We start from the raw sequence: 24,495 nt of genomic DNA, 5'->3' as shown, positions 1-24,495 counted from the left end.
GCTCCATGCGCAAATGCTGGTGACCTATCCGGTACATGCCTCCAGACCCAACTTGGGAGTGGGGTGATGAGGGTTAAAACCCCCATAGAGGTCACAGGGTGTGGACCATCTGGTTCCCCGTGACCTTCACGGAATACGAACTTTGCCAATAATGGGGCAGGGCTTCCCCTTTAACGAGGGGAGCCTTCATGGTGTAAAAACCTGTTCTGGGTGACGGACTTCAGGACAGAGGTGATGGAATTAGAGTGAGTGCAGAAAATATTCACATATGTGATTCCCGGGATGAAGAAATTCAGTTACAAAATAGATTGAAGAGGTTTAGTCTGTTCCCCTTGGAAAAGAAGAAAATTGAGAGGAGATTTGATGCAGATATTCAAAATCATGAGGGTGTAGATAGATAGAAACTGTTCCCACTGGTAGAGAGATCGAGAAGCAGAGGGTACAGATTTAAGGTAATTGGCAAAAGAAGCAATAGAGAGACAAGAAGAAACTTTTTCACACAGTGAGTGGTTAGGATCCGGGATGCACTGTCAGAGTGTGGTGGAGGCAGATTCACACAGCGAGTGGTTAGGATCCGGGATGCATTGTCAGAGTGTGATGGAGGCAGATTCACACAGCGAGTGGTTAGGATCCAGGATGCACTGTCAGTGTGGTGGAGGCAGATTCACACAGCGAGTGGTTAGGATCCAGGATGGACTGTCAGAGTGTGGTGGAGGCAGATTCACACAGCGAGTGGTTAGGATCCGGGATGCATTGTCAGAGTGTGGTGGAGGCAGATTCACACAGCGAGTGGTTAGGATCCGGGATGCATTGTCAGAGTGTGGTGGAGGCAGATTCACACAGCGAGTGGTTAGGATCCAGGATGCACTGTCAGAGTGTGGTGGAGGCAGATTCACACAGCGAGTGGTTAGGATCCGGGATGCATTGTCAGAGTGTGGTGGAGGCAGATTCACACAGTGAGTGGTTAGGATCCGGGATGCATTGTCACAGTGTGGTGGAGGCAGATTCACACAGCGAGTGGTTAGGATCCGGGATGCATTGTCAGAGTGTGATGGAGGCAGATTCACACAGCGAGTGGTTAGGATCCAGGATGCACTGTCAGAGTGTGGTGGAGGCAGATTCACACAGCGAGTGGTTAGGATCCGGGATGCATTGTCAGAGTGTGATGGAGGCAGATTCACACAGCGAGTGGTTAGGATCCAGGATGCACTGTCAGAGTGTGGTGGAGGCAGATTCACACAGCGAGTGGTTAGGATCCAGGATGCACTGTCAGTGTGATGGAGGCAGATTCACACAGCGAGTGGTTAGGATCCGGGATGCATTGTCAGAGTGTGATGGAGGCAGATTCACACAGCGAGTGGTTAGGATCCGGGATGCATTGTCAGAGTGTGATGGAGACAGATTCACACAGTGAGTGGTTAGGATCCGGGATGCATTGTCAGAGTGTGGTGGAGGCAGATTCACACAGTGAGTGGTTAGGATCCGGGATGCATTGTCAGAGTGTGGTGGAGGCAGATTCACACAGCGAGTGGTTAGGATCCAGGATGCACTGTCAGAGTGTGATGGAGGCAGATTCACACAGCGAGTGGTTAGGATCCGGGATGCATTGACAGAGTGTGGTGGAGGCAGATTCACACAGCGAGTGGTTAGGATCCGGGATGCACTGTCAGAGTGTGGTGGAGGCAGATTCACACAGCGAGTGGTTAGGATCCGGGATGCACTGTCAGAGTGTGGTGGAGGCAGATTCACACAGCGAGTGGTTAGGATCCGGGATGCATTGTCAGAGTGTGGTGGAGGCAGATTCACACAGCGAGTGGTTAGGATCCAGGATGCATTGTCAGAGTGTGGTGGAGGCAGATTCACACAGCGAGTGGTTAGGATCCAGGATGCACTGTCAGAGTGTGGTGGAGGCAGATTCACACAGCGAGTGGTTAGGATCCAGGATGCACTGTCAGAGTGTGGTGGAGGCAGATTCACACAGCGAGTGGTTAGGATCCAGGATGCACTGTCAGAGTGTGGTGGAGGCAGATTCACACAGCGAGTGGTTAGGATCCAGGATGCACTGTCAGAGTGTGATGGAGGCAGATTCACACAGGGAGTGGTTAGGATCCAGGATGCACTGTCAGAGTGTGGTGGAGGCAGATTCACACAGCGAGTGGTTAGGATCCGGGATGCATTGACAGAGTGTGGTGGAGGCAGATTCACACAGCGAGTGGTTAGGATCCGGGATGCACTGTCAGAGTGTGATGGAGGCAGATTCACACAGCGAGTGGTTAGGATCCGGGATGCATTGTCAGAGTGTGATGGAGGCAGATTCACACAGCGAGTGGTTAGGATCCAGGATGCACTGTCAGAGTGTGGTGGAGGCAGATTCACACAGCGAGTGGTTAGGATCCAGGATGCACTGTCAGAGTGTGGTGGAGGCAGATTCACACAGCGAGTGGTTAGGATCCAGGATGCACTGTCAGAGTGTGATGGAGGCAGATTCACACAGCGAGTGGTTAGGATCCAGGATGCACTGTCAGAGTGTGGTGGAGGCAGATTCACACAGCGAGTGGTTAGGATCCGAGATGCATTGACAGAGTGTGGTGGAGGCAGATTCACACAGCGAGTGGTTAGGATCCGGGATGCATTGTCAGAGTGTGATGGAGACAGATTCACACAGCGAGTGGTTAGGATCCGGGATGCATTGTCAGAGTGTGGTGGAGGCAGATTCACACAGCGAGTGGTTAGGATCCGGGATGCATTGTCAGAGTGTGGTGGAGGCAGATTCACACAGTGAGTGGTTAGGATCCGGGATGCATTGTCAGAGTGTGATGGAGACAGATTCACACAGCGAGTGGTTGGGATCCAGGATGCACTGTCAGAGTGTGATGGAGGCAGATTCACACAGCGAGTGGTTAGGATCCAGGATGCATTGTCAGAGTGTGGTGGAGGCAGATTCACACAGCGAGTGGTTAGGATCCGGGATGCATTGTCAGAGTGTGGTGGAGGCAGATTCACACAGCGAGTGGTTAGGATCCAGGATGCATTGTCAGAGTGTGATGGAGGCAGATTCACACAGCGAGTGGTTAGGATCCGGGATGCATTGTCAGAGTGTGATGGAGGCAGATTCACACAGCGAGTGGTTAGGATCCAGGATGCACTGTCAGAGTGTGGTGGAGGCAGATTCACACAGCGAGTGGTTAGGATCCAGGATGCATTGTCAGAGTGTGATGGAGGCAGATTCACACAGCGAGTGGTTAGGATCCGGGATGCATTGTCAGAGTGTGATGGAGGCAGATTCACACAGCGAGTGGTTAGGATCCAGGATGCACTGTCAGAGTGTGGTGGAGGCAGATTCACACAGCGAGTGGTTAGGATCCAGGATGCATTGTCAGAGTGTGATGGAGGCAGATTCACACAGCGAGTGGTTAGGATCCGGGATGCATTGTCAGAGTGTGGTGGAGGCAGATTCACACAGCGAGTGGTTAGGATCCGGGATGCATTGTCAGAGTGTGGTGGAGGCAGATTGAATCAAGGTTTTCTGGAGGTAGTTGGATTATTATCTGAATAGGAAGAATGTGCAGGGTTGTGGGGGAGAAGGTGTGTTTGATCACTATCTCTCATGTTATTCCAAGAGCGCTGACGTTCATTCCTTGCCTTTTCCTCTTTTTGGAATGTAACCTGCAGCTGAAATATCATTTCCGTAAAGATCAGTTATTGTTCTGTTACTCCAATCGCTTGACATTCATAATCTTATTGTGGATGAGTGCATTAACATGGCTTTACTAGAATCCTGGCTGAGCAGTGACAATTTCCTACTCAGTGAAGTCTCCAGCCTGGTTACCGCTTCCACCACTAGACCCCTGTCAAGACTGGCATAATAGAGCAACGTGACTCAGTAGATCACACTTTATCTTAACCTCCAATTCCTTTTGTACTGCTTACTTTTTGAAGCATCCACCTTTAGGAAGCAGTGGACTTTTCACCTCTATTTCTAGATCATCATTCTCTCCCAAGTATGAGAAAAAAGAAAATGTTCGCTGAGATTTCTCCAGGCTTTAGGTGAAAGATAAACACACGGACAGGACATGAACAAGATGTGACATTGAAAAAGTGTAAGGAATCTCTTTTAAATCCTCGTCTGATCCTTGTGTTCCTTCTAATTACTGTCTTGCTGACTGCTGCAATATTGAGGATTTTAGGTTTAAAACTGCAGACTTTTGAACGCTCCCACCCCCCGCTGCAAGGTGTTAGTTGAACTGGCCCAAAGGGATTTCCCTCCATGCAGTGTACTGTGCAGTAGGACCCTGTGATGCCATTTTGATGGACTTGACTAGGAGCCAATCGGCTCTTCTGGAATTCTTGATCTTGTTTGATTCTCGATTGTGATTGGAGGAGCCCCTCAGAAGTTTCTGGAAGGTTTCTGGAGAAGAAGACAGGTTCCATTTTGCCTTTCTGTTTCTGCTGCAATCTGGACAGCAGCAGGAACAACATCAGCGAAGGCTGGTGATTTTAAAACACTGACCAGCCAGGCCATTGAAGGTAATTTCTGATTGAAAGACTGCAAGCAGTAGGTAGGCCTGTAGAAGTTTAATCCTCTGTTTGAAAGTCTGGCAAAATCCCAGTCTGAGATTTCTCCTGATAATCCTAAAAGGCCCTGTTGACCAGGCCCTTGCCTCAATCTCCACACAACAGCCAGAAATCCTGCACAAGGCCAGTTGAAAGGCAGAGTGGCCGTTTGAAAATCCATTTAAAACTCTCATGTTTGACTCAGGTAATCCATCTGGTGGATGCAAGTTAGAATTGTACAGACCTGAGGGGAATCTTTTCTGTAACTTCCCAGAGAAAACCTTATAGTCTGAGAGTTCTGGTTGAAGGCAAATCCAAACAATCCAATGGTTTTCAACACCCCGCATTCTAAGAAGATCATGCAGACAAAGAACGCAACCTCCGCAGCGAAGATTCTCTTCTCTCGTCCCATTTAATCTCCATTATTTTGATCCTTCCCTTCCCTGCTGTGTGTCTGTCTTATGTGTCCGTGTGTGGAGGGTGGGATGGTGTTATGGGAGTAATTAGATTCGCAGACTGTTGTTCTATTATGGCCATTACATGTTGAACTCTCTTGTAAATAAAGTTATTTTGTGTTTTACTTACAAGTTTGATGCCTGTAAGTCATTGAAGCAGTCAGGGGTTAAAGATCTAAGAACAATATACAAATTAGTGGTTAATTCACTTAGGTTGGGACTCCGGGGTCTGTGAGGCTGGAATTGACCACGCACTCACCCAGGGTGTCGAAACAAAAGAATATTCACAGGAATACAGAGAACATGAGATGTGACAGACAGACAGAGAGACAGACAGAATAGACTGTGAAATAAACAGGCTGTCAGTCATTCTCTCAGACCTTGAAAATGTTCTTGGACCACATGCGGAAGAGATCCTCTTGCCCACACAGCTCGTCTCCTTCCCCCATTGGTAGAATTCTTTCTGCTCCGAGTTCTTCTAGTCTTGTGTCAATGGCTCGAGCAAAAGCACAGAAATGTGGGTACGCTCGTGAACCCAGGCCAAAAACTGCAAACCTGCAAGAATCAAAATTAGACTGTAACTCTGCCATAGGCACCTCACTGAATGAGACAGAGATGGAGAGGGCAAGAATTTCCACGTCAGCTGATACTGTTAATGGTTTCCTCTTTTGAGCCATTGTTTCTTTCTGTTCCAGTTCTGCCACCATTCCCCCTCTCCTCAAAGAACCAAGCCATGACCCCTGTACAAGTAATCTCCAACTCTCCTTTCATCTCCAAACTCATTCAACATTTGTCATAATGTTGCCATCATTCCAAAAACTCCATGCATGAATCCCCCACACGGTCACCTCCACCCCAAACCCTGCCCCCACACCAAACCCCGCCTCCACCCCAAACCCCGCCCCCACACCAAACCCCGTCTCCACCCCAAACCACGCCACCAAACCAAACGCCAACCACCCACTCCAAACCCTGTCCCCCGCCCCCACAACAAACCTCGTCCCCACTCCAAACCCCACCCACACAACAAACCCCGCCCCATGCCAAACCCACCCCGACTCCAAATCCCACCCCCACTCCAAACCCCACTCCCCACTCCAAATCCCACCCCCAACTCCAAACCCCACCCCCACTCCAAACCCCACTCCAAACCCCACCCACACAACAAACCCCGCCCCACGCCAAACCCACCCCGACTCCAAATCCCACCCCCACTCCAAACCCCACCCCCCACTCCAAATCCCACCCCAACTCCAAACCCCACCCCCACTCCAAACTCCACCCCCACTCCAAACCCCCCACTCCAAACCCCACTCCAAACCCCACCCACACAACAAACCCCGCCCCACGCCAAACCCATCCCGACTCCAAATCCCGCAACCGACTCCAAACCCCACCCCCACTCCAAATCCCACCCCCACTCCAAACCCCACCCCCACTCCAAACCCCACCACCACTCCGAACCCCACCCACACAACAAACCCCACCCCCACTCCAAACCCCACCCCCACTGCAAACCCCACCCCCACTCAAACCCCACCTCCCGCTCCAAACCCCACCCCCTCACCAAACCATGCCCCCATGCCAAACCCCTCCCCACACCAAACCCCGCCCCCACACCAAATCCGCCCCACACCAAATCCCGCCCCCACACCAAACGCCGCTCCCACACCAAACCCCGCCCACACACCAAACCCTGCCCCTCTGCCAAATCCCGCCCCATGCCAAACCCTGCCCCATGCCAAACCCCGCCCCATGCCAAACCCCGCCCCACACCAAACCCCACCCATGTCAAACCCCGCCCCATGCCAAACCCCGCCCCACATCAAACCCCACCCATGTCAAACCCTGCCCCATGCCAAACCCTGCCCCTCTGCCAAATCCCACCTCCAATAAAAGCCTGGCCCCCACTCCAACTCTGCCTCCAATAAAAACCCTACCCCCACTCCAAACCCCACCCACACTCAAAACACTCAGATAGAGAAACAGGATGGCAGAGTGTTATTTAAATGGAGATAGCTTAATAAATGTTAAAGTACAACGTGACCTACACACCAGCCACTGAAAGCAAACATGCAAGAAGAACAACTAGTTATGAAGGCAAATGGTATGTTGGCCTTCATTGCAAGACGACTGAGTACAGGAGCAAAGCTGTTTTACTGCAGCTGTACAGGGTCTTGGTGCAGAATTAGGCCACTTGACCCATCGAGTCTGCTCCGCCATTCAATCATGGTTGATATTTTTCTCATCCCCACTTTCCTCCCTCCTCCCCATAACCCGTGATCCCCTTATTGACCAAGAACCTATCTACTTCTGTTTTAAGGACACCACAGCAGAAGGATGTGGATACTTTGGAGAGGGTGTTGCCTGGCATGGAGGGCATTAGCCATGAGGAGAGGTTAGATAAACTCGGTCTGTTCTCACTGAAACGACGGAGGTTGAGAGGTGACCTGATACGAGGTCTACAAAATTACAAGTGGCACGGACAGAGTGGATAGTCAGATGCTCTTTCCTAAGGTAGGACAGTCAAGTACTTGGTGACATAGGTTTAAAGTGTGTGGGGAAAAGTTTAGAACTGATGTGCAAGGCAAGTTTTTTTTCTACAGAGGGTGGTAAATATATGGAACACGCTGCCTGGGGAGGTGCTGGAGGCAGGTATGATAGCAGCATTTCAGGGGCATCTAGACAAATATATGAATCGGGTGGGAATGGAAGGATACGGACTCCATAAGTGCATACGGTTTAATTTAAACAGGTACTATGGTCGGAGCAGGCTGAGAGGTCCGAAGGCCCTGTTTCTGTGCTGAATTGTTCTTAGTTCTCCTTATTGAAGGGTTAGTTACGAGGGGATGCAAGTTCAATGGAAGGTTTAGAGGGGATTTGAGGAAAAACGTTTTTGTCCAGAGGGTGGGGTTGCCTCACTGTCATGTGAGTGTCCCTTTAAGAAATGTTTGTATTATCACATGGCTTCAGGGATGTTATTCTTTGATTGGTGCTGGGCTGTGGCTCTGAGTTGTATTTTCGGTTTACACTGTTGGAAGCTGGATTCCGAAAAAAGGCTTCTCCTCTCTCTCTGTATGTTAAAAGGTGTCCAGATCACTTGATAAATTAAAAGTGATAACTGTTTTCTGTAAAGAATTCAAACCTACTGTTTTGTTAAAAGGGTTTTCCTGGTTTTATTGGATGTTGTTATCAAGCTTAAACAACAGAAAGGGAAATTATTGAGGGTTTTATAGAGTACTGTAGCTGTGTGGGGTACTTACATTTGTAATTGATAAAATGCTTACTGTGTGTGTTTATAAACTGTTCACTGAATTTGTAGGATAAACTTTGTTTTGTTTAAAAGTGCTTAAAGCCTCTTGTTGAATAACACCCAAAAGGTCGCTCCTTATGCTCCTCCCTAAAATCAATAAACAGTTGTGGGTCAAGTGATATACTTTGGTGTTCTCAAAACCCTGGCCCATAACACTCACATCCTTTTTAAAAAAAAATATTTTTATTCTCCTCCATTTTCACATTTTCTCCCAAATTTTCACCCACCAACAATAAACAATAAGCAGCAACAAATATGTTGCCTGGCATGGAGGCATAGCCTCAAGATTAGGGGGAGCAGATCCTCCTCAGCAATGTGGAGGCTGGCTCCACCGGGAAGCTCTGTATCCCCTTCCTGGCAAAATCTCGAACCTGCATGTATTTAAACATTTCCCCTGCTCCTGCCCTTCTCCTCCCATTTCTGCAAATTTCCATCCCACTTCCCTGGACACTCATCCTTTGAAAAGTACCCAGATGAGCACTTGGAATGTCATAACATGTCATAACATTCAAGCCTATGAGCCAAGTGCTGGATTAGGTAGGCAGGTCAGGTGTTTTCATATGTCGGCGCAGACTCAATGGGCCGTATTATTCTGTATTATTATTCTGTGCTGTATTATTCTGTGATTCTGATAAGTGTGAGGTAATGCATTTTGGGAGGTCTAATAAGTGTAGGATATACACAATGAATGGTGAGCCCCTAGGGGGTATTGAGGAACAAAGGAACCTTGGTGTACACACCCATGGATCCCTGAAGGTGGCAGCACAGGTAGGTAGGGTGGTGAAGAAGGCATACTGAATGCTTGCTTTCATTAGCTGCGACATAGAACATAGGAGCAGGGCGGTCTGGTTAAAACTTGATAAAATATTGAACCCAAAGAGAAAATGCTGGAAAAACTGGCAGCACCTGTAGGGAGAGAAAAGAGCAAACATTTTGAGTGCAGATGACCCTTTGTCCCTACAGGACCTGCTGAAATTTTCCAGCATTCTCTCTTGGTTTCAGATTCCAGCATCCACAGTAATTTCTTTTATAAAATATTGGTGAGGAGACAGATGGAATATTATGTGCAGTTTTTTTCACCACCAGGAAGGACGTGATTGAACTCGAGGAGGTGCAGAGGAGATTCACCGGGAAGTTGCCTGGGTTGGAAAGTTTCAGCTATGAGGAGAGAATGGATAGGCTGGGTTTGTTTCCTGGAATAGAGGAGACTGAGGAGGGGGCATCTGATAGAGGTAGAGCAGCATGGTAGCACACGTGGCTAGCACTGTGGCTTCACAGGCGTCAGGGTCCGAGGTTCAATTTCCTGCTGGGTCACTGTCTGTGCGAAGTCTGCACATTCTCCCCGTATCTGCGTGGGTTTCCTTCGGGTGTTCCGGTTTCCTCCCACAGTCCAAAGACGTGCAGGTTAGGTAGATTGGCCGTGTTAAATTGCCCTTTGTGTCCAAAAAGGTTAGGAGGGATTATTGGGTTATGGGGATAGGGTGGAAGTGAGGGCTTAAGTGGGTCGGTTCAGACTCAGTGGGCCGAATGGCCTCCTTCTGCACTGTATGTTCTATGTATTTATGTCTACAAAATTATGAGAGGCATAGATAGGGTAGATTGTAAAAAGCTTTTCCGCATGGCAGAGGTGTCTAAGACCAGAGGGCATAGGGCATAGATTTAAGGTGAGGAGTAAGTGGGTTAGAGGGAACCTGAGGAAACATTTTTTCACCCAGAGGGTGGTTGAAACATGGAACATGCTGCCAGAGAGGGTGGAGGAGGCAACATTTAAGAAGCATCCGAATGAGCACTTAAATCGGCAAGGCACCATATGCTATTGACCAAATGCTGTTAAATGGGATTAGTATAGATTGGTATTTAATGGTTGGCATAGAGGTGGCCTTGAACACCCACCCACCGCTCCAAAACTTCCTCTGCCCAATGCCCAAGCCCTGTCCTCCAAACTCCACACTCTTCACCTATCCAACTCTTCTCCCTACCTCCAGCCAAAAACCTATCCCCACCCCATACACAAAACCTAACTGTCCCAAATCCAAACACCATCTCAAGTTCACCCCTTCCCCAATTCCATGCCCCTCCCCCAACAGCTGAAGGAGTGCTGATTGTCTCAGTATTCACCTGAGGTCATAGGTTCCATCCCACAGCTGGAAACAGCTGCTAATCTTGAAAGGACAGTGTCGGGGCCAGTTCACACTTTGTAACACTGAATCTTTGTAACACCCGAACCCACCTCCCATCCATTGACTCTGTCTACACCTCCCGCTGCCTCGGGTAAGCGGGCAGCATAATCAAAGACCCCTCTCACCCGGGTTATTCTCTCTTCCATCGGGCAGAAGATACATAAGTCTGAGTACACGCACTAACAGCGTCAAACACAGCTTCTTCCCCGCAGCTACCAGACTCCTGAATGGCCCTCTTATGAACTGAACTGGTCTCTCCACATATCTTCTCTATTGTGTAGCCTACACTCCATATGCTTCACCCGATGTCTATGCATTTACAGTGCGTATTTATGCATGTCCTACGTTTCTCATGTATAGAACGATCTGTCCAATCCGTATGAAGAACAATACTTTTCACTGTACCTCGGTATACGTGACATTAAATCTAAATTTAAATCTACCACTGAATATTTGTTCTACATCACTGCATTTCATTGGGAGGGCAGGAGGTTCTCCTGGAAAGGACCCCTCAGCGAGCATCACCCTCAACAGATTCAAATATGATTCAAATCACTGTTTAAGTGATCTTGCTGTGTATAATCCCATTCAAACATCCCAATTGCGTCAAATTAAACAAATATGTTATGAAAGATTTTGGAAATAATTTATTTTCTTCCTCTCTGGTTTCTTGTTCGTGGCTGACCGGCCCAATGATTTCAAAAAGAGAGATGGACATTTCTATTGGCCCTTTGATGATCTGTGGCTGTGTCAAGGTGCTCAACACCCAATGAAGTCATTTAAAGTGCGGTCACATTGTGATGCAGGAAAGCAGCAAGTTTGCACACAGCAAGATCCCACACCCAGTATGTGAGAATGAGCAGATAATCTGTTTATATTAATATTGACTGAGGGATAAATTTTGGCCAGGTAGAGGTAGAACTCCACTGCTCTTATATGAAGTAGAGAACAGGTAGATGGGGCCTTAGTTTAATATTACATCTGAAAGACATCATAGTTACAGTTACAGTTCTCCCTCAGCACAAACCTCGATGTTGTGCTCAACTACTGGAGTGGGTCTTGAAACCAAAACTCAGTGACTGAGAAGGGAATTTGGTACCAACTGACCGACAATTGACATAAGATCTGAATAGATATATATTCTACTTACCGCACACTAGCCAATGGTCCTGTGCTCTCAAAACAATTCTCCTCAGAGGCTGTCCCACTGAACGGCTCAAAATCATCATCAGATAAACTGTTAAATCGAGCTTTATAACTCCTGAAAGAGAAAGTAAATACTCAGAAATGTGCACCAGACTATGAAGAACAATTTGTGTACCGACATTGGACACATTGGACAGAGTGATACTGGACACACAACTGACAAGAAACTGATTTGACTCCAGATTTTAAAACTATCCCAGCTGGCATCCCAAATCTTCCACTCCGTAAACCCCTTACCACACAAAGACGGCTGCCAGACTCCAAACGGTACTGAGCCAAACTGGCACCCGGACAGCAATTATGCAAGATTAAAATTTTGTCACGTTTTCCAATCCATTCATGAACATAGAACATTACAGCGCAGGACAGGCCCTTCGGCCCTTGATGTTGCGCCGACCTGTGAAACCAATCTAAAACCCATCGACACTATTCCATTATCATCCATATGTTTATCTAAAGACCATTTAAATGCCCTTAATGTTGGCGAGTCCACTATTTTTGCAGGCAGGGCATTCCATGCCCTTACTACTCTCTGAGTAAAGAACCTACCTCTGATATCTGTCCTATATCTATCTCCCCTCAATTTAAAGCTATGTCCCCTCTCAGGTGCTAGCCATCACCATTCAAGGAAAAAGGCCCTCACTGTCCACCATATCTAATCCTCTGATCATCTTGTATGCCTCAATTAAGTCACCTCTTAATTGAGGGAGTGAGGGAGTTCCTCGTGAGGGAGCGAGGGAGTTCCTGGTGAGAGAGGGAGGGAGTTCCTGGCAAGGGAGCGCGGGGGTTCCCGGTGAGGGAGTTCCTGGCAGGGACTGAGGAATTTCCCGGTGAGGGAGTTCCCGGTGAGGGATTGAGGGTTTCCCGGTGAGGGAGTTCCTGGTGAGGGAGTGAGGGAGTTCGCGGTGAGGGAGTGAGGATTTTCCCGGTGAGGGAGTTCCTGGTGAGGGAGTTCCCGGTGAGGGAGTGAGGGGGTTCCCGGTATTGGAGTGAGGGAGTGCCCGGTGAGGGAGTGAGGGAGTTCCTGGTGAGGGAGTGTCGGAGTTCCCAATAAGGAGTGAGGGAGTTCCTGGTATGGGAGCGAGGGGGATCCCAGTGAGGGAGTTCCTGGCTGGGACTTAGGAAGTTCCCGGTGAGGGAGTTCCCAGTGAGGGAGAGAGGGTGTTCCCGTAATGGGAGTTGGGTGTTCCTGGTGAGGGAGTGAGGGAGTTCCCGGTGATGGAGTGAGGGAGCTCCCGGTGATGGAGTGAGGGGGTTCTCAGTGAGCGAGTTGCCGGTGAGGGAGTGAGGGTGTTCCCGATGAGGGATTTCCGGGTGAGGGAGTGAGGGTGTTCCCCGTCAGGGAGTGAGGTAGTCCTTGGTGAGGGAATGAGGGGGTTACCGGTGTTGGAGTGAGGGGGTTCCCGGTGAGGGAGTTCCTGGTGAGGGAGTTCGCGGTGAGGGATTGAGGAGTTTCCCGGTGAGGGAGTTCCCGGTAAGGGAGTGAGGAGGTTCTCGGTGTTGGAGTGAGGGAGTTCCCGGTGAGGGAGTGAGTGAGATCCTGGTGAGCGAGTGTCGGAGTTCCCGGTAAAGGAGTGAGGGAGTTCCTGGTAAGGGAGTACCTGGCAGGGACTTAGGAAGTTCCCGGTGAGGGAGTTCCCAGTGAGGGAGTGAGGGAGTTCCCGCTGATAGAACAGAGAACATAGAACGATACAGCGCAGTACAGGCCCTTCAGCCCTCGATGTTGCACCGACATGGAAAAAACTAAAGGCCATCTAACCTACGCTATGCCATTATCATCCATATGCTTATCCAATAAACTTTTAAATGCCCTCAACGTTGACGAGTTCACTACTGTTGCAGGTAGGGCATTCCACGGCCTCACCACTCTTTGCGTAAAAAACCCACCTCTGACCTCTGTCCTATATCTATTACCCCTCAATTTAAGGCTATGTCCCCTCCATCCGCGGGAGTAGGCTCTCGCTGTCCACCCTATCTAACCCTCTGATCATTTTGTATGCCTCTATTAAGTCACCTCTTAACCTTCTTCTCTCTAACGAAAACAACCTCAAGTCCATCAGCCTTTCCTCATAAGATTTTCCCTCCATACCAGGCAACATCCTGGTAAATCTCCTCTGCACCCGTTCCAAAGCTTCCACGTCCTTCCTATAATGAGGCGACCAGAACTGTACGCAATACTCCAAATGCGGCCGTACTAGAGTTTTGTAAAACTGCAACATGACCTCATGGCTCCGGAACTCAATCCCGCTACCAATAAAGGCCATCACACCATAGGCCTTCTTCACAACCCTATCAACCTGGGTGGCAACTTTCAGGGATCTATGTACATGGACACCGAGATCCCTCTGCTCATCCACACTACCAAGAATTTTACCATTAGCCAAATATTCCTCATTCCTGTTATTCTTTCCAAAGTGAATCACCTCACACTTCTCCATATTAAACTCCATTTGCCACCTCTCAGCCCAGCTCTGCAGCTTATCTATGTCCCTCTGTAACATCCTTCCGCACTGTCTACAACTCCACCGACTTTAGTGTCGTCTGCAAATTTACGCACCCATCCTTCTGCGCCCTCCTCTAGGTCATTTATAAAAATGACAAACAGCAACGGCCCCAGAACAGATCCTTGTGGTACGCCACTCGTAACTGAACTCCATTCTGAACATTTCCCATCAACCACCACTCTCTGTCTTCTTTCAACTAGCCAATTTCTGATCCACATCTCTAAATCACCCTCAATCCCCAGCCTCCGTATTTTCTGCAATAGCCGACCGTGGGGAACCTTATCAAACGCTTTACTGAAATCCATATACACCACATCAACTACTCTACCCTCGTCCACCTGTTCAGTCACCTTCTCAAAGAACTCGATAAGGTTTGTGAGGCATGACCTACCCTTCACAAAACCATGCTGACTATCCCTAATCATATTATTCCTATCTAGATGATTATAAATCATATCTTTTATAATCCTCTCCAAGACTTTACCCACCACAGACGTTAGGCTCACCGGCCTATAGTTACCGGGGTTATCTCTACTCCCCTTCTTGAACAAAGGGACCACATTTGCTATCCTCCAGTCCTCTGGCACTATTCCTGTAGCCAATGATGACCTAAAAATCAAAGCCAAAGGCTCAGCAATCTCTTCCCTGGCTTCCCAGAGAATCCTAGGATAAATCCCATCAGGCCCCGGGGACTTATCTATTTTCACCTTGTCCAGAATTGCCAACACTTCTTCCCTACTCACCTCAATGCCATCTATTATAATAGCGTGGGTCTCAGCATTCTCCTCCACAATATTATCTTTTTCCTGAGTGAATACTGACGAAAAGTATTCATTTAGTATCTCGCTTATCTCCTCAGCCTCCACACACAACTTCCCACCACTGTCCTTGACTGGCCCTACTCTTACCCTAGTCATTCTTTTATTCCTGACATACCTATAGAAAGCTTTTGGGTTTTCTTTGATCCTACCTGCCAAAGACTTCTCATGTCCCCTCCTTGCTCATCTTAGCTCTCTCTTTAGATCCTTCCTCGCTTCCCTGTAACTATCAAGCGCCCCAACTGAAACTTCACGCCTCATCTTCACATAGGCCTCCTTTTTCCTCTTAACAAGAGATTCCACTTCTTTGGTAAACCACGGTTCCCTCGCTCTACCCTTTCCTCCCTGTCTGACTGGTACGTACTGATCAAGAACACGCAATAGCTGTTCCTTGAACAAGCTCCACATATCCAGTGTGCCCAACCCTTGCAGCCTACTTCTCCAACCTACACATCCTAAGTCATGTCTAATGGCATCATAATTGCCCTTCCCCCAGCTATAACTCTTGCCCTGCGGGGTATACTTATCCCTTTCCATCACTAATGTAAAGGTCACCGAATTGTGGTCACTGTCTCCAAAGTGTTCACCTACCTCCAGATCTAACACCTGGTTCATTACCCAAAACCAAATCCAATGTGGCCTCACCTCTTGTTGGCCTGTCAACACATTGTGTCAGAAAACCCTCCTGCACACATTGTACAAAGAACGACTCATCCAATGTACTCAAACTATATCTTTTCCAGTCAATATTAGGAAAGTTAAAGTCTCCCATAACAACTACCCTGTTACTTTTGCTCTTTTCCAGAATCATCTTCGCCATCCTTTCCTCTACATCTCTAGAACTATTAGGTGGCCTATAGAAAACTCCCAGCAGTGTGACCTCTCCTTTCCTGTTTCTAACCTCAGCCCATACTACCTCGGAAGAAGAGTCCCCATCTTGCATCCTTTCTGCCACCGTAATACTGTCCTTGACTAGCAGCGCCACACCTCCCCCTCTTTTGCCCCCTTCTCTGACCTTACTAAAACACCTAAACCCCGGAACCTGCAACAACCATTCCTGTCCCTGCTCTATCCATGTCTCTGAAATGGCCACAACATTGAAGTCCCAGGTACCAACCCATGCTGCCAGTTCCCCTACCTTATTTCGTATACTCCTGGCATTGAAATAGACACACTTCAAACCACCGACCTGAACACTGGCGCCCTCCTGCGAAGTCAAATCTATGCTCCTGACCTCTCTACTCTCAATCTCCCGTACCCCAAAACTACAATCCAGGTTCCCATGCCCCTGCTGAATTAGTTTAAACCCCCCCAAAGAGTACTAACAAATCTCCCCCCCAGGATATTGGTGCCCCTTAGGTTCAGATGTAGACCTATAGATGGAGTGAGTCTATAGATGGAGTGAGGGAGCTCCTGGTGATGGAGTGAGGGGGTTTCTGGTGGGAGAGTGAGGGAGTTCCTGGTACGGGAGTGAGGGAGTTCCCGGTGAGGAAGTAAGGGTGTTCCCGGTGAGGGAGTGAGGGTGTTCCCGGTGAGGGATTTCCAGGTGAGGGAGTTCCCCGTCAGGGAGTGAGGTAGTCCCTGGTGAGGGAATGATGGGGTTACCGGTGTTGGAGTGAGGGGGTTCCCGGTGAGGGAGTGAGGATTTTCCAGGTGAGGGAGTTCCTGGTGAGGGAGTTCCTGGTGAGGGGGTGAGGGGGTTCCCGGTGTTGGAGTGAGGGAGTTCCCGGTGAGGGAGAGAGGGAGTTCCTGGTGAGGGAGTGTCGGAGTTCCTGGTAAAGGAGTGAGGGAGTTCCTGGTAAGGGAGCGAGGGGGTTCCCGGTGAGGGAGTACCTGGCAGGGACTTAGGAAGATCCCGGTGATGGAGTTCCCGGTGAGGGAGAGAGGGAGTTCCCGGTATGGGAGTTGGGGGTTCCTGGTGAGGGGGTTCCCAGTGTTGGTGTGAGGGAGTTCCTGGTGAGGGAGTGTCGGAGTTCCTGGTAAAGGAGTGAGGGAGTTCCTGGTAAGGGAGGGAATGAGTTCCCGGTGAGGGAGTGAGGGAGTTTCTGGTGGGAGAGTGAGGGTGTTCCCGGTGAGGAAGTGAGGGTGTTCCCGGTGAGGGAGTGAGGGTGTTCCCGGTGAGGGATTTCCAGGTGAGGGAGTTCCCCGTCAGGGAGTGAGGTAGTCCGTGGTGAGGGAATGAGGGGGTTACCGGTGTTGGAGTGAGGGGGTTCCTGGTGAGGGAGAGAGGGAGCTCCCGATGATGGAATGAGGGGGTTAGAACATAGAACATAGAACAGTACAGCACAGAACAGGCCCTTCGGCCCTCGATGTTGTGCCGAGCAATGATCACCCTACTCAAACCCACGTATCCACCCTATACCCGTAACCCAACAACCCCCCCCAACCTTACTTTTAGGCCACTACGGGCAATTTAGCATGGCCAATCCACCTAACCCGCACATAAGGTGATGGGGGGGGGGGGGTTTACCGGTATAGGGTGGATACGTTGACTTGAGTAGGGTGATCATTGCTCGGCACAACATCGAGGGCCGAAGGGCCTGTTCTGTGCTGTACTGTTCTATCTATCTATCTATCTTTGGACTGTGGGAGGAAACCGGAGCACCCGGAGGAAACCCACGCACACACGGGGAGGACGTGCAGACTCCGCACAGACAGTGACCCAGCTGGGAACTGAACCTGGGACCCTAGAGCTGTGAAGCATTTATGCTAACCACCATGCTACCGTGCTCCCGGTGTTGGAGTGAGGGAGTTCCCGGTGAGGGAGTGAGGGAGTTCCCGGTGAAGGAATGAGGGAGTTCCCGGTGAGGGAGTGAGGGAGTGAGGGAGTTCCCGGTGAAGGAATGAGCGAGTTCCCGGTGAGAGAGTTCCTGGTGAGGGAGTGAGGGAGTTACCGGTGAGGAAGTTCCTGGTGAGGGAGTTCTTGGTGAGGGAATTCCCGGTAAGGGAGTTTTCGGAGAGGGAGTGAGGGAATTCCCAGTGAGGGAGTGAGGGTGTTCCCGGTGAGGGAGTGAGGAGATTCCTGGTAAGGGAGCGAGGGGGGTCCCGGTGAGGGAGTTCCTGGCAGGGACTTAGGAAGTTCCTGGTGAGGGAGTTCCCAGTGAGGGAGAGAGGGAGTTCCCGGTATGGGAGTTGGGGGTTCCTGGTGAGGGAGTGAGGGAGTTCCCGGTGATGGAGTGAGGGTGCTCCCGGTGATGGAGTGAGGGGGTTCTCAGTGAGTGAGTTGCCTGTGAGGGAGTTCCCGGTGATGGAGTAAAGGAGTTCCCGGTGAGGGAGTGCGGGAGTTCCCGGTGAGGGAGTGAGGGAGTTTCTGGTGGGAGAGTGAGGGAGTTCCTGGTAAGGGAGTGAGGGAGTTCCTGGTGAGCGAGTGAGGGAGTTCCCGGTGAGGAAGTGAGGGTTTTCCCGGTGAGGGAGTGAGGGTGTTCCCGGTGAGGGATTTCCAGGTGATGGAGTTCCCCGTCAGGGAGTGGGAGAGTGAGGGATTTCCTGGTAAGGGAGTGAGGGAGTTCCTGGTGAGGAAGTGAGTGTGTTCCTGGTGAGGGAGTGAGGGAGTTCCCGGCGAGGAAGTGAGGGTGTTCCTGGTGAGCGAGTGAGGGAGTTCCTAGTGAGGGAATGGGGGGGTTCCGGTGTTTGAGTGAGAGACTTTCCGGGGAGGGAGTGAGGGGGTTCCCGGTGTTGGAGTGAGGGAGTTCCCGGTGAGGTAGTGAGGGAGTTCCCGGTGAAGGAATGAGGGAGTTCCCGGTGAAGGAATGAGGTAGTCCCTGGTGAGGGAATGAGGGGTTTACCGGTGTTGGAGTGAGGGGTTCCCGGTGATGGAGTTCCTGGTGAGGGAGTGAGGATTTTCCCGATGAGGGAGTTCCTGGTGAGGGAGTTGCCGGTGAGGGAGTGAGGGAGTTCCCGGTGAGGGAGTGAGGGGGTTCTCGGTGTTGGAGTGAGGGAGTTCCCGGTGAGGGAGTGAGGGAGTTCCTGGTAAGGGGGCGAGGGGGTTCCCGGTGAGGGAGTTTCTGGCAGGGACTTAGGAAGCTCCCGGTGAGGGAGTTCCCGATGAGGGAAAGAGGGAGTTCCCGGTGTGGGAGTTGGGGGTTATCATAGAATTTAGAGTGCAGAAGGAGGCCATTCGGCCCATCGAATCTGCACCGGCTCCCGGAAAGAGATCCCTACCCAAGGTCAACACCTCCACCCTATCCCCATAACCTAGTAACCCCACCCCACACTAAGGGCAATTTTGGACACTGAGGGTAATTTATCATGGCCAATCCACCTAACCCGCACATCTTTGGACTGTGGGAGGAAACCGGAGCACCCGGAGGAATCCCATGCACAGACGGGGAGGATGTGCAGACTCCGCACAGACAGCGACCCAAGCCGGAATCAAACCTGGGACCCTGGAGCTGTGAAGCAATTGTGCTAACCACTATGCTACTGTGCTGGTGAGGGAGTTCCCGGTGATGGAGTGAGGGAGCTCCCGGTGATGGAGTGAGGGGGTTCTCAGTGAGCGAGTTGCCTGTGAGGGAGTTCCTGGTGAGGGAGCAAGTGGGTTCCCGGTGAGGGAGTTCCTGGTAGGGACTGAGGTAGTTCCCGGTGAGGGAGTACCCGGTGAGGTAGAGAGGGAGCTCCCGGTGATGGAGTGAGGGGGTTCCTGGTGAGGGAGTTCCTGGTGAGGGAGTTCCTGGTGAGGGAGTGGGGGGGGGGGGGGTTACGGTGTTTGAGTGAGGGACTTTCCGGGGAGGGAGTGAGGGAGCTCCCGGTGAAAGAATGAGGGAGTTCCCGGTGAGGGAGTGAGGGGGTTCCCGGTATTGGAGTGAGGGAGTTCCTGGTGAGGGAGGGAGGGAGATCCTGGTGAGGGAGTGAGGGAATTCCCAGTGAGGGAGTTCCTGGAGAGGTAGTGAGGGAGTTCCCGATGAGGGAGTCAGGGAGTTCCCGGTAAGGGAGTTCCTGGTGAGGGAGTGAAGGAGTACCCGGCCAGGAAATGAGGGTGTTCCCGGTGAGGGAGTGAGGGTGTTCCTGGTGAGGGATTTCCGGGTGAGGGAGTGAGGGAGTTCCCCGTCAGGGAGTGAGGTAGTCCCTGGTGAGGGAATGAGGGGGTTCCCGGTGAGGGAGTTCCTGGTAGGGACTGAAGAAGTTCCCGGTGAGGGAGTTCCCGGTGAGGGAGAGAGGGAGCTCCCGGTGATGGAGTGAGGGGGTTCCTGGTGAGGGAGTGAAGGAGTTCCTGGTGACGGAGTGAGGGGGTTCCTGGTGAGGGAGTGAGGGGGGTACTGGTGTTTGAGTGAGGGACTTTCCGGGGAGGGAGTGAGGGAGTTCCCGGTGAAGGAATGAGGGAGTTCCCGGTGAGGGAGTGAGGGGGTTCCCGGTGTTGGAGTGAGGGAGTTTGCGGTGAGGGAGTGTGGGAGCTCCCGGTAAAGGAGTGAGGGTGTTCCCAGTGAGGGAGTGATGGAGTTTCCGGTGATGCATTGAGGGAGTTTCCAGTGAGGGAGTGAGGGAGTTCCCGGTGAAGGTGTGAGGGAGTTCCGGGTGATGGAATGAGGGAGTACCCGGTGAGTGAGTGAGGGGGTTCCCGGTGAGGGAGTTCCTGGTACCCGGTGTTGGAGTGAGGAAGATCCCCGTGAGGGAGTAAGGGAGTTGCCGATGAGGATGTGAGGGACTTCCCGGTGAGGGAGTGTGGGAGCTCCTGGTGAGAGAGTTCCCGGTGAGGAAGTGAGGACGTTCCCGGTGAGGGAGTTCCCGGTGAGGGATATCCCAGTGTGGGAGTGAGGGAGTTCCGGGTGAGGGCATTCCTGGTGAGGTAGTGAGGGTGTTCCCGGTGAGGGATTTCTGGGTGAGGGAGTGAGGGAGTTCCCCATGAGGGAGTGAGGTAGTCCCTGGTGAGGGAATGAGGGGGTTTCCGGTGTTGCAGTGAGTGGGTTCCCAGTGAGGGAGTTCCTGGTGAGGGAGTTCCCGGTGAGGAAGTGAGGGAGTTTCCAGTGAGGGAGTGAGGGAGTTTCCGGTGATGCAGTGAGGGAGTTTCCGGTGAGGGAGTGAGGGAGTTCCCGGTGAAGGTGTGAGGGAGTTCCGGGTGATGGAATGATGGAGACCCGGTGAGTGAGTGAGGGGGTTCCCGGTGTTGGAGTGAGGGAGTTCCCGGTTAGGGTGTGAGGGAGTTCCCGGTGAAGGAGTGAGGGAGTTCCCGGTGAGGGAGTGAGGGAGTTCCTGGTGATGGAGTGAGGGAATTCCCAGTGAGGGAGTTCCTGGAGAGGTAGTGAGGGAGTTCCCGATGAGGGAGTCAGGGAGTTCCCGGTGAGGGAGTTCCTGGTGAGGGAGTGAAGGAGTACCCGGCCAGGAAATGAGGGTGTTCCCGGTGAGGGAGTGAGGGTGTTCCTGGTGAGGGATTTCCGGGTGAGGGAGTGAGGGAGTTCCCCGTCAGGGAGTGAGGTAGTCCCTGGTGAGGGAATGAGGGGGTTACCGGTGTTGGAGTGAGGGGGTTCCCGGTGAGGGAGTTCCTGGTGAGGGAGTGAGGATTTTTCCGGTGAGGGAGTTCCCGGTGAGGGAGTGAGGGGGTTCCCGGTGTTGGAGTGAGGGAGTTCCCGGTGAGGGAGTGAGGGACTTCCTGGTGAGGGAGTGTCGGAGTTCCCGGTAAAGGAGTGACGGAGTTCCTGGTAAGGGAGGTAGGGGTTCCCGGTGAGGGAGTTCCTGGCAGGGACTTAGGAAGTTCCCGGTGAGGGAGTTCCTGGCAGGGACTTAGGAAGTTCCCGGTGAGGGAGTTCCAGGTGAGGAAGCGAGGGAGTTCCCGGTATGCGAGTTGGGGGTTCCTGGTGAGGGAGTGCGGGAGTTCCCGGTGATGGAGTGAGGGAGTTCTCAGTGAGCGAGTTGCCTGTGAGGGAGTTCCCGGTGATGGAGTGAAGGAGTTCCCGGTGAGGGAGTGAGGGAGTTTCTTTTGGGAGAGTGAGGGAGTTCCTGGTAAGGGAGTGAGGGAGTTCCTGGTGAGCGAGTGAGGGGGTTCCCGGTGAGGAAATTAGGGTGCTCCTGGTGAGGGAGCGAGGGGGTTCCCGGTGAGGGAGTTCCTGGTAGGGACTGAGGAAGTTCCCGGTGAGGGAGTTCCCGGTGAGGGAGAGAGGGAGCTCCCGGTGATGGAGTGAGGGGGTTCCTGGCGAGGGAGTGAAGGAGTTCCTGGTGACGGAGTGAGGGGGTTCCTGGTGAGGGAGTGAGGGGGGTACTGGTGTTTGAGTGAGGGACTTTCCGGGGAGGGAGTGAGGGAGTTCCCGGTGAAGGAATGAGGGAGTTCCCGGTGAGGGAGTGACGGGGTTCCGGGTGAGGGAGTGAGGAAGTTGCTGGTGATGGAGCGAGGGAGTTCCTGGTGCGGGAGTTCCTGGTGAGGGAGTTCCTGGTGAGCGAGTAAGGGAGTTCCCGGTGATGGAGTGAGGGAGTTCCCGGTGAGGGAGTTGCCGGTGAGGGTGTGTGGGTGTTCCTTTTGAGTGAGTGAGGGAGTTCCCGGTGATGGAGTGAGGGAGTTCCCGGTGAGGGAGTGAGGGAGTTCCCGGTGAGGGAGTGAGGGGGTTCCCGGTGAGGGAGTGTGGGAGTTCCCGGTGAAGGAGTGAGGGAGTTCCCGGTGAGGGAGTGAGTGTTTTCCCGGTGAGGGAGTGTGGGACTTCCCGGTGAGGGAGTGAGGGAGTTCCAGGTGAGGGAGTGAGGGAGTTCCGGGTGAGGGAATGAGGGGGTTCCTGGTGTTGGAGTGTGGGAGTTCCCGGTGAGGGAGTTCAGTGAGGTAGTGAGGGGGTTCTGGATGAGGGAGTGAGGGGGTTCCCGGTGTTGGAGTTGGGAGTTCCCGGTGAGGGAGTGAGGGAGTTCCCGGTGAAGGAATGAAAGGGCTCCCGGTGAAGGAGTGAGGGGGCTCCCGGTGATGGAGTGAGGTAGTTCCTGGTGAGGGAGTGGGGGAGTTCCGGGTGAGGGAGTGAGGGGGTTCCGGGTGAGGGAGTGAGGGAGTTCAGTGAGGGAGTGAGGGCGTTCCTGGTGTTGGAGTGTGGGAGTTCCCGGTGAGGGAGTGAGGGAGTTCAGTGAGGGAGTGAGGGGGTTCCTAGTGAGGGAGTGAGGGGGTTTCCAGTGTTAGAGTGAGGGAGTTCCCGGAGAGCGTGTGAGGGAGTTCCCGATGAGGGATTGAGGGGGTTCCCAGTGAGGGAGTGAGGCATTCCCAGTGTTGGAGTGATGGAGTGACAGGTGAGGTACTGAAGGAGTTCCAGGTGAGGAAGTGAGGGGTTTACCGGTGTTGGAGTGAGGGAGTTCCCGGTGAGGGAGTGAGGGAGTTCCCGGTGATGGGGTTCCCGGCGAGGGATTGAGGGAGTTCCCGGTGAGGGAGTTCCCGGTGAGGGAGTGAGGGAGTTCCCGGTGAGGGTGTGAGGGAGTTCCTCGTGAAGGAGTGAGGGAGTTCCCGGTGAGGGGGTTCCCGGTGAGGGTGTGAGGGGGTTCCCGGTGAGGGAATCAGACGGTTCCCGGTGAAGTAGTGAGGGGGTTCCCAGTGAGGGAATCAGACGGTTCCCGGTGAAGGAGTGAGGGAGTTCCCGGTGGGGGAGTGAGGGGGTTCCCGGTGAGGGAATGACGGGGTTCCCGTTGAGGGAATGAGAGGGTTCCTGGTGAAGGAGTGAGGGAGTTCCGGGTGAGGGAGTGAGGGGGTTGCGGGTGAGGGAGTGAAAGGTTTCCTATTGTTGGAGTGAGGGAGTTCCCGGTGAGGGAGTGAGGGGGTTCCTGCTGAGGGAGTGTGAGAGAGTGAGAAAGTTCCGGGTGAGGGAGTGAAGGGGTTACTGGTGAGGGACTGAGGGAGTTCCCGGTGAGGGAGTGAGGGAGTTCCCTCTGAGGGAGTGAGGATGTTCCCGGTTAGGGAGTGGGGAAGTTCCCGGTGAGGGAGTTAGGGAGTTTCCAGTGAAGGAGTGAGGAAGTTCCTTGTTTTGGAGTGAGGGAGTTCCCGGTGAGGGAGTGAGGGGTTTCCTGCTGAGGGATTGTGAGGAAGTGAGGAAGTTCCGGGTGAGGGAGTGAGGAAGTTCCGGGTGAGGGAGTGAGGGGGTTCATGGTGAGGGAGTGAAGGGGTTCCTGGTGAGGGACTGAGGGAGTTCCGGGTGAGGGAGTGAGGGGGTTCATGGTGAGGGAGTGAAGGGGTTCCTGGTGAGCGACTGAGGGAGTTCCCGCTGAGGGAATGAGAGGGTTCCCGGTGAAGGAGTGAAGGGGTTCCCGGTGAGGGAGTGAGGGGGTTCATGGTGAGGGAGTGAGGGGGTTCCCGGTGAGGGAGTTCCCGGTGAGGGAGTGAGGATGTTCCCGGTGGGGGAGTGAGGAAGGTCCCGGTGAGGGAGTTAGGGAGTTTCCGGTGAAGGAGTGAAGGGGTTCATGGTGAGGGAGTGAGGTGGTTCCCGGTGAGGGAGTGAGGGAGTTCCCGGTGAGGGAGTGAGGATGTTCCCGGTGAGGAAGGGAGGATGTTCCCGGTGAGGGAGTTAGGGAGTTTCCGGT

At 52.3% G+C, this 24,495-nt stretch overlaps 1 protein-coding gene across 1 annotated transcript in view; it reads right to left on the bottom strand.

The window, feature by feature from the left end:
* Positions 1-24,495, bottom strand: part of LOC119951958 (nitric oxide synthase, brain-like) — a 304,521-nt gene that overhangs the window by 105,904 nt on the left and 174,122 nt on the right. The window contains exons 15-17 of the mRNA XM_038775360.1: positions 14,392-14,408; positions 11,653-11,763; positions 5,390-5,564 (exon numbers count right to left, since the gene is read on the bottom strand). Of these exons, the coding sequence (XP_038631288.1) occupies positions 5,390-5,564; positions 11,653-11,763; positions 14,392-14,408 (303 nt within the window). The remainder of the gene's footprint in view (positions 1-5,389; positions 5,565-11,652; positions 11,764-14,391; positions 14,409-24,495) is intronic.

Source organism: Scyliorhinus canicula, chromosome 17 (assembly GCF_902713615.1).
Source record: "Scyliorhinus canicula chromosome 17, sScyCan1.1, whole genome shotgun sequence".
NCBI classification, from domain to species: Eukaryota; Metazoa; Chordata; class Chondrichthyes; order Carcharhiniformes; family Scyliorhinidae; genus Scyliorhinus; species Scyliorhinus canicula.
Note: the sequence above shows the minus strand (reverse complement) of the source record. Positions and strands in the feature narration are given on the sequence as shown.